Source organism: Lytechinus pictus, chromosome 8 (genome assembly GCF_037042905.1).
Source record: "Lytechinus pictus isolate F3 Inbred chromosome 8, Lp3.0, whole genome shotgun sequence".
Classification (NCBI taxonomy): Eukaryota; Metazoa; Echinodermata; class Echinoidea; order Temnopleuroida; family Toxopneustidae; genus Lytechinus; species Lytechinus pictus.
Window position 1 is genome coordinate 28779677 of NC_087252.1, and position 14641 is coordinate 28794317.

The 14641-nt window shown below is 35.8% G+C and overlaps 1 protein-coding gene across 2 annotated transcripts in view; it reads right to left on the reverse strand.

Moving 5' to 3' along the window:
• Positions 1–2556: 2556 nt before the first annotated feature.
• LOC129266570 (tyrosine kinase receptor Cad96Ca-like) overlaps positions 2557–14641 on the reverse strand; it is a 29056-nt gene continuing 16971 nt past the window's right edge. The window contains exons 10-15 of one of the 2 annotated variants that reach the window (XM_064103893.1): positions 13708–13898; positions 12809–12910; positions 10940–11045; positions 10193–10289; positions 7213–7312; positions 2557–5417 (exon numbers count right to left, since the gene is read on the reverse strand). In XM_064103893.1, coding sequence (XP_063959963.1) covers positions 5352–5417; positions 7213–7312; positions 10193–10289; positions 10940–11045; positions 12809–12910; positions 13708–13898 — 662 coding nt within the window. In that variant the 3' untranslated portion in view covers positions 2557–5351. The remainder of the gene's footprint in view (positions 5418–7212; positions 7313–10192; positions 10290–10939; positions 11046–12808; positions 12911–13707; positions 13899–14641) is intronic. The other variant, XM_064103894.1, reaches the window with a different exon arrangement.

A 14641-nucleotide genomic window follows, 5' to 3' on the forward strand; every position in this document is an offset into this window, starting at 1 on the left:
CTATAGTTTTTAATGTATAGAGGGTTTTTACCTAATCATTCAATTAGTCTAAGAGTGATTACTCCTTGTTTCTGTGATGCAGACAATTCACCTTTTCAAAAGCTTCATTTAAACAATCAACCAATAGGTCATCAATTACACACCAAAAAGTGGAGTAGAATTATGTGGTTAAACCATCATTACCTGGGGCTTTATTAAGTTGCATGCTTTTCAAAGCCTCAAAACATTCACTTTTGCTTAATTTACCTTCACAGCTATTTTTATTGTCTTCTTATAATTTAGTAATACCTTGGAGGAAAGGGAATTTTTTTCAGTAAATTTTCAACATCATTGCAAACTCCCTTACACATGTTACAAGAATATAAGGAACTGTAGAATAATTTGATGATTTTTAGAATTTTACCTTCACGGTCGCTATGTATCTGATTATCTTCACCTATTAATTTATGAATCTCAGATTTACGTTTGTTTGATAACACAAGTTTTTAAAAAAATGCAGAATTCTTTTCCCCCTTTTCACCCCAGGCCGCGCGTGACCTTACTTTGAGACCATCAAGGCCAAAGTCAAATAACTTCTCAAGGAGCTCTCTTTTTTCCTCCAAATTTTTCCGCAAAACATCAGAGTTATTCACAGCAATTTGCTGTTCTAAGTATTTCACTTCAGACTCTAAAATCAGCTTTTGCTTATTTCTTTCTCGTGCATTTTCTTTAGAATATTTTCGAGTATACTCTCTAATCTTTTATTTAATAAAGCCCCAAAGCAATGAGTAATTAGATAAGACATTTCTGTATTGCTTTTTCCAACTAAGAATATCATTTTTCATAGCAGAAACATATTCTTTATCATAACATAGACTGTTATTGAATTTCCAGTATGAAGGACCTCGCTTCACTTTTTTTTCCCACTACTACAGGTAAGCAAAATTCCAGAATGGTCTGGAGTTATAGACGGTAAAATGTCACATTCCAACACCAATGTTTCAACTTCTTTTGATATTATCCAATAATCTAGCCTATTTTGAATAGGTGGTGTCTTCTGTCTGAAAGTAAACTGTTGTTTTCCGATCCTGGATATCTTTTCCTCCAAATATCTATTAATTGAAATTTGTCCATGAACTCCAAAAATTCTGTATTAAATCTAGATTTCACCTGTATGGTTGACCCCATATGATCTGATTTATCATCTAATATCATGTTGAATTAATAAGACATCACAACTTGTATTATTATAAATTATTATTATGATTATTATTATCCTTATCATTAGGCCTATAGATCTTTATTAAATAAATCATTGTAATTATGATACAAATATAACCTGTAAATACATGTTTCCGTGCCATAGGCCTATATATGTATATTAAACATGTTAAATGGGGAAATATACAATAATTAGTTGTAGACAGTCAATCCTAAGAGTAAAAATAGCCTTTTCCTCGTAACGGTTCGTTTCGCTCTCCTTGTCTGTACCTATCAAAAGCACTTCTTATTAATGATTGATATGATATTGACGTGTACATTTTAAACTAGAAAATTAAAATTTGATTATACTGTGTATTTGGTATGTGTATTACATTATACTTAACTTAATTCCTTCTGAAATTGTAAGATTACTAACTACACCTCAGTGAATGGTTTTACCACATTCATATGTATATAAGAGGTGCTTTTCCCGAAAACGAAATATCCATGCAGCATAAGGTTATGAACAGACTTAGACAATACGCAGCTAAGATGAAAGCGAGATACACAAGCGAACTTAAGGACAATTACCGCCCTTTCACACGGTTAAAGAAAATCGTAATTTGAATGATGATTCCAGTGAAAAGTAAGGCTAATGACGAATTTTAGCATGTGTGAAACGAAACTAGAATCACGAATTCAAATTCCAGTTTTATTTAAATTACGGTACGACTTTTCCGTGTGAAAGGTCCGATGACAAATAGCAATCATCATTACAATGACGATGATTCAAGATTCACGTGTGAAAAGGCCCTTAGTTATACTGAGGCTATATCAATAAACGAAACAAGATCGTGTGACTCCATTTTGCCATTCAATAATGTTATATACCATAAAAACATGTTATGTTTCGTTGTTTGATATCATAGCGAAGATTTCAGAATTATTCAAAATGTTTGATGTGATGAAAAAATGCTTAGGTATTATTTTGATTGTGTATGTCTTGGAAAATCCCGTGAAGTTGTCGGTCACTTTACATGCCTAAGATGCATATGTCGTCCTGAATATGCTACGATATGGGTGATGAAAGTGTGTTTCTGTGTATTTATTTTGCCTAAAGCTATTCCCTGATTATTCTTATATCATTTTATACATTATTTTTTATTCTAATTCTACCAATATTATTATGGATTACCACAGTTTTCTTTCCCTGGCGTTCCCATGGTTGATATTTCCTATCTTGTTTTGTTTATACAGAATTGTATTGTTTTTGTATTTTTCTTTGCTGAATAAAAAATAATGATAATAAAAGAATGTTTTAAGTTTCGCACTCTGAAACATTAAATAACAAACAAGAATCGAAGCATTGTATTTAATGAAATATTTTTGACGAATTTAATTCTTGCAGAGTGACATAACAATCGTTAGAAATAAATGAGAAATTATAGCTTTATTGCCGTATTAGATATGAATCGTAAGAGGAATTCGATGTTCTTTCTTAATCATAACAGTGTCATTGAATACTTTCTCTGTAAACAAAATTGTCAATGAAAAAAATAATATTTCCTTGACGATAGGCCAATTCCATAGCCAATTAAAAGAAATAGATAAGCGGTATATAGTTCATTGTCTAACTATGAGAGTTTAAATATTAAATAGGTAAAGGTACAATAAACATTTTCATGCATAATGGTAGGATACTAATACATGGGATACGTTGAAGAACTTTAAAGAAGTCCCATTCTTTTAAACGTTTCCACCACGATTCTTGTCAAATAAATGTTTAAAAATAAACAAATAGTACTGTACTGGAGATAAAAGCAAAAGGCGAAATAGGGAAAGAGATTGAAGATGAATATCTAGATTTCTATTACATAGCTCAGTGGACATACATGCATAATATTTGCCCTACCCCCTCCCTCCCCTTCCTCCATTTCCCAAACATTGTTCTTTCTTTTTTATTGCCCCCTATTTTATAATCCTGTATCAACCTCTGTGCATGAATAATAATATTGCTATAGAGAGGCGTGCGTAGTGTGTTTCGTACATCGGCCGCGCATGTGCATTGAATTTTGGGAAGACATCAGTGGTGAGGACTGCGTTGGTCTGTCTGCACTTGTGTAAGGGTGTGTGGGAGTGTGTGTGTGTGAGAATGTGCAAGGTTGTGAGTGGGGTTGTGTCTGTGTGTGAAAGAGATAACGTGTGCAGTTGTCACAGGTCGGGAGTGTGTCTTCCCCTACATGTCAGTAGGGCATTTTAGGAATCCCTTCACAGACGATTTCTATAACGCGGATTATCTTTTGTCAAAGGCCTTATAATAACAAATCAGTTAATCAAAGACAAACTAGCAGTGTCGTCATGGACTCTGGACAAGCGACATATTTGCACATTTTTTGTCCGGTCCGAATCTTAAGACGATGTGCTGTCCTGGTGCACCAACTATCGACAATGACCTCTAATCTGTCCATTGTGATTTGACAGGCATTTTCAATAGATTCACAACGTTGCAGAAAGCGTCTGCGAATAGGATGCTAAAATACGATGGTGCGTCATCAAGGACCCCATGGAAGAACAGTGGTAAACTGCAAAAACCAGGAAGCTGTATATGTCCACACCAGAGAAGTATCAAAATAACACCTGTTTGGAATCAACCCGATGCTGTTTTAATACCAATTGGTGTTGTATAAACACATATCTGGTGTTAGACCAAAACCATACTGGTGTTCTTTAACACTTCTCTGGTGTGGACATTGCGGGCTGGTGTTAAATCAACACCGGAGTTTTTTCAGTGTATTCTGTTAATACCGCTGAAATGGGCCATCTTCCTTATATTACGATGTTTGACGATTTTTTTAAATTGATCATGTGTATATTTTATTGCTTTATATGGAAATAAACACAAACAAGGGCGAATGCGTACATGGTGTATGTAAACGGCAATAGGTAGTTTTTGCATTTACTACGGAGACACTCTCTACAACGCATCGATTCCTTTGAAAATGCAATTAAAATCACAACGGAGAGGTGGGAGGCTTTTGTCGAGAGTTGGTGGACTGGGACAGCAAATCATCCGACGATTTGCACCAGACGAACATCATTTCGTTGTCCAGAGTGAAGAGATTCCGATGCTGTTCAGGGGCTCATTTCATAAAGAGTTGCAACTGTTGTAACCTTGCCATTATGGCAACTACCATGGTATACTTGTCTTTGATTGGCTGCTGAGCCCTGTTGCCATGGTGGTTGTCATAGGGGCAAAGTTACAACAGTTGTAACTCTTTATGGAACAGGCCGTTGGTCCACTAACTTTTTATCCATTGTGATGTGACTTGTATTTTCAAAGGAATTAGTGCGTTGTAGAGAGTTTCCCCGTAGTAAATGCGAAAAAGTCTGGAATAATCCAAGAAAGGGGAACTGGGGAAAGAGCGCATAAGGATCATTCGTTGTGTGTGTTGAGATGATGGGCGTCGGGTTGTGCGGGATGCTTGTGAGCGTGGGATGCTGGAGGGGGCGTGTCGGTGTGAAAGAAAGATTTGGGTACGTGCGGGTGCACCCACAAAAAAGTGTGCGTCAGGGCGTGAGAGGGATGGTGTGTATGTGTGAGTGGATGAGGTTGGTTGCACGAGTGTGTTTGGGAGACAAAGTGAGGAAGATGAGAGAGAAAGAGATCGAGAGAGAACAAAAATGTGAGGGTGAGAGGGGGTGTGTGTGTGAGGGTGTGTGTGTGTGTGTGTGTGGCGTTAATCGTGTTTGTGAATGGACGGAAGGAGGGTAGGTCCATTTAAAGTTTAATGATGGAAGAATGAATGTTTGGGTATCTGCTAAGTAATAAACTCATGTACTCTGTCTAACCTGTCTTAGTTAAATGTCGAATTGAATTTTTAAAAAGCAGATAACCCGAGATAACAGTGAGATGTGGTGCAATAACTAGCTCATCTATTGCATCATGAATATATTGATAGTTTATTATCATCGAGGTCAAACCATAATTCTCCGAACTCTCTGATGCACATGGATATTTACATTCGAATTGAAAGACTGCAGGTGCCGTAGTAGTTTGTTATCCAACTACATCACGAGTGCACATTTGCTCTTATTAATGTTTTTTTCGATGGAATGAGCTTTGTTTCTAATTTAGGAATGGAAATTGGATGAAAATGAAGTTGTGGCCTTTATTCCGGATCGATAATATCGGTGTAAATATCCTCGTCACTCATTCTGTTCAAGGACAGGTAATCCTGAAAGTAAAAACAATATTAACAATCATCATGAATTTCAGAAGAAATACCAAATGATGGCCCGTATTCTGAAGTCAGGTTTTACTTAAGGCTAAATGATAGACGTTGCAGTAAAACACTAATTTCGTGAGAAAGTCTGTAAAACCAAGGTTAAGTATGACTATGTCATCGTGGATCTAGATCTGGTACAGTTACATAAACTAAACTTTGTGAAATCATAAAATCTAAGCTGAAATTCGATCACACTGAAGATCGCCAACATTTTGACACTTTTGGCTTCCCATAATTTTAGCACAGAGTTAGACCATGGTCTAAGTTAAACCTGACTTAAGAATACGGGCCAATGAATTTCAGAAGAAATACCAAATGATGGGTTGTGTTGAGAATTGCACATTATAAATATTAAGACGTTAATAGGTTGCAACAGATGTATACCTTCGCATCTATCTTTGTCCACACGGTAAAATAATATTGGGTAAAATGTTTACCACCACGAGGGTAATTACATGTATGTGTCCAACCAATTTGGGCAGTATTTTAACCACTGTGGGAAGCATATTTTAGGTTCAATTAAAAAAGCAGCAATTACTTTAGAATGGGCAAGATTTTCATCACACTGGATAGATAAAATGCCTAAAGAAATTCCCAATTTTGGTTGGACACATAATTACCCTCATGGAGCACTTTCACCCAATATTTTAAGAGTGGAAGTCGGCACACTTTTCTGTGGCTGTTAACAGTATATTTCATTTCCTTTTCTCCTCTGAAATATTACAAGAGTATGAAGAGTATGTAATCTAACTTATTGTAGGAAACATGTTAGAAAATCGTAATAATGTTACCAAGAATAAGATGAAGAGATTTGATTTTTTTCAAGCAGTAAATGTGTTCTAGTGATATTTCGTAGAACAGTAGGCATTCCAAAATATCACACAGTTCACTGCAGTGGAAGAGCATGCCCGGGACAGCATTGCTATTCAATCAAAACTTTGGGATCATATATATTTTGCAGATGATCCAATCATTTTCTTTTCTTCAAATGCCCCTTTATTGAATTATAAAATGAGCAATTTCATCAGCATTTGAATTGATGGAGGATGTTTCAATCGGTTACACTTCGTAATTCCGAAGGTTCGTAATTCCGAAGGATCTTTATTCCGAAGGTTCGTAATTCTGAAACACGTAAATTGCCTATACCTCGATGTTCGTTAATCCGAAAACGTAAAAGGGGTCGTTAATCCGAACATTTGTGGCGATATTCCGAAGGTTCGTTATTCCGAAGGTTCGATAATCCGAAAACGAAATAAGGTTCGATGTTCCGAAGGTTCGTTAATCCGAAAAAGGAATAAGGTTCGTTGTTCTGAAGGTTCGTTAATCCGAAAACGAAATAAGGTTCGTTGTTCCGACGGTTCGTTCGTCCGATAACGAAATAAGGTTCGTTAATCATTTCGTTTTCGGACAAACGAACCTTCAGAATTACGAACCTCACTTCGTTTTCGGATTAACGAACCTTCGGAATTACGAACCACATTTCGTTTCCGGACTAACGAACCTTCGGAATTACGAACCTTATTTCGTTTTCGGATTAACAAACCTTCGGAATTACGAACCTTCGGGATTACGAACCTTCGGAAATACGAATCTTCGGAATAACCGAACCTTCGGAATTACGAACCTTCGGAATTACGAACCTTCGGAATTACGAACCTTCGGAAATACGAACCTTCGGAATAACCGAACCTTCGGAATAACGAAGCTTCGGAATTACGAATTTATGCGGTTTCAATCTACTTACATTAGAACCTTCTAACATCCAACCGATTTTGGTTTGCATATCGTGGAACGAATTTCGTTGATTTGTGTCCGTCTTCCAACAATTACTCATAATCTTGAACCTGTTAATATAATAAAGTAAGTCAAACAATAATTATCAACCAATAAATGGCACTTGACAATAAAGCTGCTCTCCGATTTGTACAGCCATCTTCGACTCTGTACTCATTTGGGGACCAATATTCTAGAAATCATTGCCAAAACAGAAAATATGTATTTAACGTTTAAATCTACAAATTATCGTCGTTCATCAAAATTTGCAGAGAGTGATTGTAAGTATGATTGCCAAGTTCCCAAAATCATATCGTACCGATGTCGTATATGAAGCCCTGTTCTTAGTACCATATGATGATGTTTCATCATTGTTACCACTCGTTAGATGCGTTCGAATATTATGCAAATAGAAAGAATCTTTTACAACAATAAGTAAGCTGATCATAATATTGAAATAAAATACATTCACACATAAGTAACCATATTGGTAAAAATGTAACATGCATTTCAATTATTTGAATGAAGTAAAGAGTAGTCTACAAAAAAATGTGATGATCAAGGGCACATGGAGCAAACCAGAGATCAAACTTAGGATTTGCAAGTTTCTATTCGGTGGAATTAGTCAAATCTATAATATCGGCTCCATCATGACATAATATATATATATATATATATATATATATATATATATATATATACATGTACTACAGCTTTGGCAACTCTTTTATATTTAAATATTGTGTGAAAGAAATGGATGAAGAGAACAATGGTAGGCGTAGCTTAAATCAAGGTTCCCTAGAGCTATCTACCCTTTTTGGAAAAATTGGTGATGCCGAAAAAATGTCTCTGCCGGGAATCGAACCCGTGCCCCCAGCTTTGAACGCCGGTGCCTTAACCACTAGACCACAGAGACGGGTTAGTGGCTAGGGCGACCCCGATCCAATTGACCGTCAGATAGACAGATTTTCGACACCATACCAATTATAATTTCCTTTGTCGGGTGAAGGTGGGTTTTGAACAATGACAAGCCGCCATGCCTCAGCTGGATCAAAGCTATTGCTTTGATACAGTACACGTATGGGAGAAAGTATACAAGCTTTGATCCAGCTGAGGCATGGCGGCTTGTCATTGTTCAAAACCCACCTTCACCCGACAAAGGAAATTATAATTGGTTAATTATAATATATATATATATATATATATTCTGTCAAAACTCAGTTGGAACTAAATACAATGCATTACCACTTTGCCTCATTTATATCATCTATGTCCAACACGCGGAATGTAATATCGTTATATATATATATATATATATATATATATATATATATATATATATATGTGTGAAGTTATACATGTACTACAGCTTTGGCAACTCTTTTATATTTAAATATTGTGTGAAAGAAATGGATGAAGAGAACAATGGTAGGCGTAGCTTAAATCAAGGTTCCCCAGAGCTATCTAACCGGGGCCCGGGTTCGATTCCCGGCGGAGACATTTTTTCGGCATCACCAATTTTTCCAAAAAGGGTAGATAGCTCTGGGGAACCTTGATTTAAGCTACGCCTACCATTGTTCTCTTCATCCATTTCTTTCACACAATATATATATATATATATATATATATATATATATATATATATATCACGATTCCTACAAATAAGGATCCTTGTCATACTAGTCACGCGTTTGATATAAATTTTTATAGAAATACAAATTATTCAACCAAACATCTTCATAAATATAACTCATTCAAAACATTTCCACGTAAATACCCGAAATTGGATTTCCTTCCTTGTTTGGTTTCACCATTTCAAGAGAAGTTTCATTTTCAGAAGGAAACTTTTTTGCAGGAACGAGGGGTCAACTGTTCATGTGGTAAACAAGTCCAATAATGAAATTGTAAATTTTGCTGATTGCATAGTCGATCATTTCTGTTATTAATGCCTCTCCATACAATATATAATTCGATGACAAACACTTTGAATATATAACTGGTTAGATTCTAGGGAAAGTATATATTTATTGGTTGAACTCAATGGTATTTTAACATGATGAAGAATGTCTGCATAAAACTGTCTAAAGATATATTTAAAAGGCATGGGCGGCATACGTATCTGACTTCTGGATTGTTAAACGGAAGGCGTACTAGTATTTAGATAATTTCAACATAAAGTAATACTTACTACACTTTAGGCCACCCCTGTTCATGGCAAGCAACGAAGGACATAATTATTACTATTCCAAATTGAATGCTTAAATTACCTTTAAATATCATGCCAAGGTTGTAAGATACCTTTAGAGGTGAATAATCAAGGAAATCACAGATACCATTACATTTGACAATGTTTGAGTACGATTATAGTCATTGCTAACACACGCACTCGTAGTTATTTATGTGTAATCATGGTATGGAACCATTCTATCATTTCCTAAATACATCTTTAAATATATATACATTGATGGATTTACATACATATCCAAAAGAAGAATACTACTGGAAGTTTTATATTTAAATTCTATTCAATTACATTTATTTCCGCCTCTTCTGAAGCAAGTATGTTCATGTATATCCTCCTGAAAAATATACGTGATCAAGAGGTTCCAGCATTATTGATCGTCATTTTGTTGTTGCTTATTGATACGGTAATAGAATTTATGGTACAATAATCATAACCTGACTTGATTACTTGGCCCCAGCAACTAAGTTCTAGTTTTTTTTAGAATACTGTCATATCGCTATAAACATAAATTAGAATTACAGAATTATACAGATTCTTTTGATTTATACCAGATATGAACCATTCACTATATTTGTCATTTATCAAAAGAAATTATAACAAAAATGTACTGTGTTTTAAAAAGAAATACCGAGGTCTAATGATGGAAAGCACCAAAAAAATTAAGCAATGGGCTTAATCATTTTCAACAGGTGAGGGCGCTACTTACAAATCTTCCCCACAGTGCCTTGGTCTCCTCATCCGATATCCCTTAGAGATCCTGTCTTCTAATTCATCATCGTTGACTCCAGGGTAGGGCTGAGCGCCTAACGGACAAAAAGAGCAAAATTACAGGAGAATTCTCGTATTAAAGGTAAATACCAATTTGTACTCAATTAATATAAGTTTACAATTATAAAAACGTAAGTAACCTATATCGAAAAAGCATACCTATACATTTCCTTGATTTCCTGCTAATTCCCAATACTGGTTCTTTTTCAATTACTCAAATCATTATCTTTATTGTATTGTAACAATGTCGACTTCATATGTGTTGTATGTATTGTGTTCCTCTGAATGTTTTATGTATATATGTATTGTGCAGGGCCCTGGTTGACAACACTCACTGATAAGGCTACCCAGTGGGTAAAGAAGACAAAAAAAAGCATGGAATTCTGGTCAGATGTCGGGTCTTTCTTCAACCAATATCAAGACACTGTCCCACGTGTGCATATCTGTGTTGGCCATATTCAGTGTGACCGTTTATAGAGTTCATGCTTTCATACAGTTCAGTTTATTTAACTGATGAAGTTAACCTTTGTTTTACAGATTTTCTCAATGATATCAGTGTTTACTGAAACTGCATTCACGTATTTTTCAATCCGACATTTAAAATTTGATGACTATAAGAAATTAAGGGTTAAAATGACCATAATAAGAGTCAAATAATCAATATATTCGAGTCATGCATTCTTACCGAGGGTAACCAGCTCCCAGAGGAGAACACCGTACGACCATACATCACTATCGGTAGTGCACCTACCGGTTAATATTGCTTCAGGTGAAAGCCATCGATGTATCGTCTAGAGATATAAGAAAATATCGCCCTCTGAATCAAGATGATCAATATAACGATGATAGGTCTAAATGATTCCTTTCCCGGCTAATCACCCTTAACCCCCCCCCCCCCCAACACACACACACACCCTTACACACACACACACACAGCCTCACAGACACAAGTAACATGTTGGGGCGTAACAAGACTTTGAATTTTATTGTTTTGTGTCAAATGGAGCAAACAATGACTTGAAATGGATAACACCAAATTCGAAAAAATAGAATAAGTTTAATCAACATTGTTGTTAAATATTAGAAATATACAGACAGCTAACATCAAAGCATATACCATTTTATGCAGTCTCATATCGAGCGTCTTTAACTTTTGCAAAGAACTTTTGTGAAAATTAATTTTTAATCATAGACATTAAGTTCAACCTTTTACTTTTAGCTTTTTAGCATAACGCCCTCTACTAAACAGATAAATCTTAACTCTAAAAAGCCAGGGGGCGGAATGCGCCCCCCCCCCCTCGATATTTTTCGCGATTAATCCACCGCGCGAAAGTTTTTGACCGCGCCGTTCACTGAATTTTTACTCTCAAGTCTCGCGCAACTTTTGAAACCAAATTTGCGATGCCCGGATACCAGTTACAAAATTACGCAACATTATGTAAATGCATGTCAGGGTTAAGTTTATAAAGATATTAACCATTACCATTATTCAAAATATTTGCGGAACTGATGAAAACTATAGGATCACAAAGGCTTAGTTTATCTTTGTACAATATCATAGATCATAATCATCCTTTTTGTATATCGAACATACGTTAGGTCTATTCTGTAAGCAAGACTACGTGAAATTTAAGTCGAATGGTCGTTTCAAATAGCAAAATAACTTAACCAAAGTAAGTAAGAATTATTTAGGGAAATGTTATTAGATCACACACCTTCGCGTGGTATGTTTGGTGATTGATGTTTTTTTACTCTTCTCTAATAAGATAAATCCAACATTAGTATACGCCTAAAAATGTTTATAAAATGGTGAGAATTTAAAAAGGACTCGGACGAATAAAGAATGTTCCGATTGTTGAAAAAAAAAGTTAGATATATCATTATTATACCCTTTTGAGTTCAATTTAAGAGTATGACCGAAAGATTTGATGTGAGATAAGATTTCCCAATTGGGGGAACTGTGCCCAATATCACCCACCCCCCCCCCCCCCCCCCCCATCCCCTTCCATTGCCCGCTGCTGTGAAGGCCTACTATCACTTTCTCTTCATTATTTCCTTTCCGACCTCAAATTCGATTTGGATAAAGCTACTTCCAAAATCGCCTAACAAGGAGTTGCGATTGATCCGATCAACCACATTGCAATATTTGTATGCGAAACTGAATGTTCATGATACCCTACTATGAGAACATAAAATTGGGTATAAAAGAAATCCACCTGTCTTTATATTTTATAAGATATTCTTTTCCAAAAAAAATTTGTTTGGACCTAACCCCTTTTGCAACTAAACTGAAATGGACCTAACCCCTTTTTTAAAAAAGTGATTTTTCTTTGCTATTTTAGTTCATTTTTTAATAAGAATTTCAACTTTTCTTTGGTATCATCTTCTTGAGCTACTAAAAATCTATACATTGAGACATAAAAATCAAATTTGATGAAAAATTGACCTAACCCCTTTTTCAAGTGAGCTCTTCATATCATTATGGTTGATCGGATCAATCACAACTCCTTGTAAGACGGGTTCAATTATTTTGACACGATTAGACATAACTTACCTTTTTTGGAGAAGAGATCCTAGTCAAACCATAGTCTGCAATCTTACATATTTTATTTTCTGACAAAAGAACGTTGCTTGCTCGCAGGTTCCCATGAACAACCTGTTCAATCAATAAAATTTGTTATAAAAAAATCAAAGATTAGAGGCACCGATCATAAAGCGACGTAATGCATTTTAATAACGAGAAATTAATATAAATCGTAGTGCTTAGAAAATGTTTATTGATAAATTTGAAATAAAATAAATACAGAATAATGTATAATTATCATTTGAAGTCTTATACCAGATTAGACTAAACAAAAGTGGGCTGGATACAGAAATGTTGAATTTATTTGATAGATATACCGTAATAATATTTCGAAATACCTTTCGAGTAGAGTTTTTGATTTATAGAGGAACATCTCTCACTGGCTATTATGAGCTTGACATTATTTTTTGTATCCTGTTTATATCCAAATTCGAACTCATGCTGGGTATAAAGCATCAGTAGTTTATATAAGCCGGACCACCCAGGATCAGATCCGGGGTGATCCAGGGCATTCTTGGAGCATCTTTGGCATCCTTGAAGGCCGCTGTAGGTCCGTGATCGACCGGGAGGACAACGTGGCAGCTTTGGGGAGGTCCAAAACATCCGGCATCCCCTGTGGACTGCCGTGTTTGCAGAGAAATTCGGAACGGTCCGTTTAACTGCCGCGTTGGCCTCCCGGACATACTCGGTCCTCCAGGGATGCCCAAGGCGTCTGCACGGATCTCTCCTCCGAACCACCCCGGATCTGATACGAGGTGGATCGGTGTCTATTTTGTGACTGCATGGGGATAACTTTAAACACGATTAAAAATTCACGCCCGTGATGCCTGACTATAGAGGTTCCTAAATAAACACGCTGAAAGTGTCACCTTTTGTGAAGCTAGAAACTCCATTCCTTTCGCGATCTGCCAGGCGAACGTAAGTATTTCCGGTTCCTTGACCCGTCGAACAATAGATCTAACATTGACGTAAGCCTTGTACGTTGATCGAGTCTTTCCTGCGTTGGTTTGTAGATACGTCAGCAGCGTGCCGTACGGAATGTATTCATACACGATGAACGCTGCAAGGTGCATGATGGGAAAAAGGGTAGAAGAACGATGATCTGCTTTTTTTTTCTTATTACTATTTTTGTACAATATCATTCGATTTGACTTGCATCACTTCAGGCTGCTGTATCAATTTCCTCATGACGGAAAATAAAATTGAATTGAATTGCTTACATGCAAATACTAGCTAACCACTTTGACCGCAGACTTTGTTATTTCGTATTCTAGGCCTAAAGTAATGTACTTCTCAGTTCTGGTATGTTAATAATGTTTAACGTCTAAATGTATGTGCGCGTATGTACGTGAGGGTATGTATGCACGTGGGTGTGTATGTGTGTAAGTAAGCATGTAAAAGAACCAAAAAAGCCTTCCTGCACTTCTTTCAAGTATTTTTATTCTAAGCATTAGAGTTATAGTTTAATTTGAATGTCAGTTTTTTCCTGAAATCTCTTCTCAACCTCTATTCGGGTTGGTGCCAGTGTAAGTAAAAAAAAATGGGCACGAAGACTTCAATTTAAAAGAATGGTCCGGGCTGAAAATATATTTATAGCTTAATAAATAGAGTAGAATTCACTGAGCAAAATGCCGAAAATTTCATCAAAATCGGATAACAAATAACAAAGTTATTTTTGCTCAGTGAATTCTACTCTATTTATTAAGCTATAAATATTTTGTGAAAACAGTCGACATGAATATTCATTAGGTGGGCTGTTTTTTTTGTGTTTTATTACATAAAATTGGGTTTATTCAATTCTTT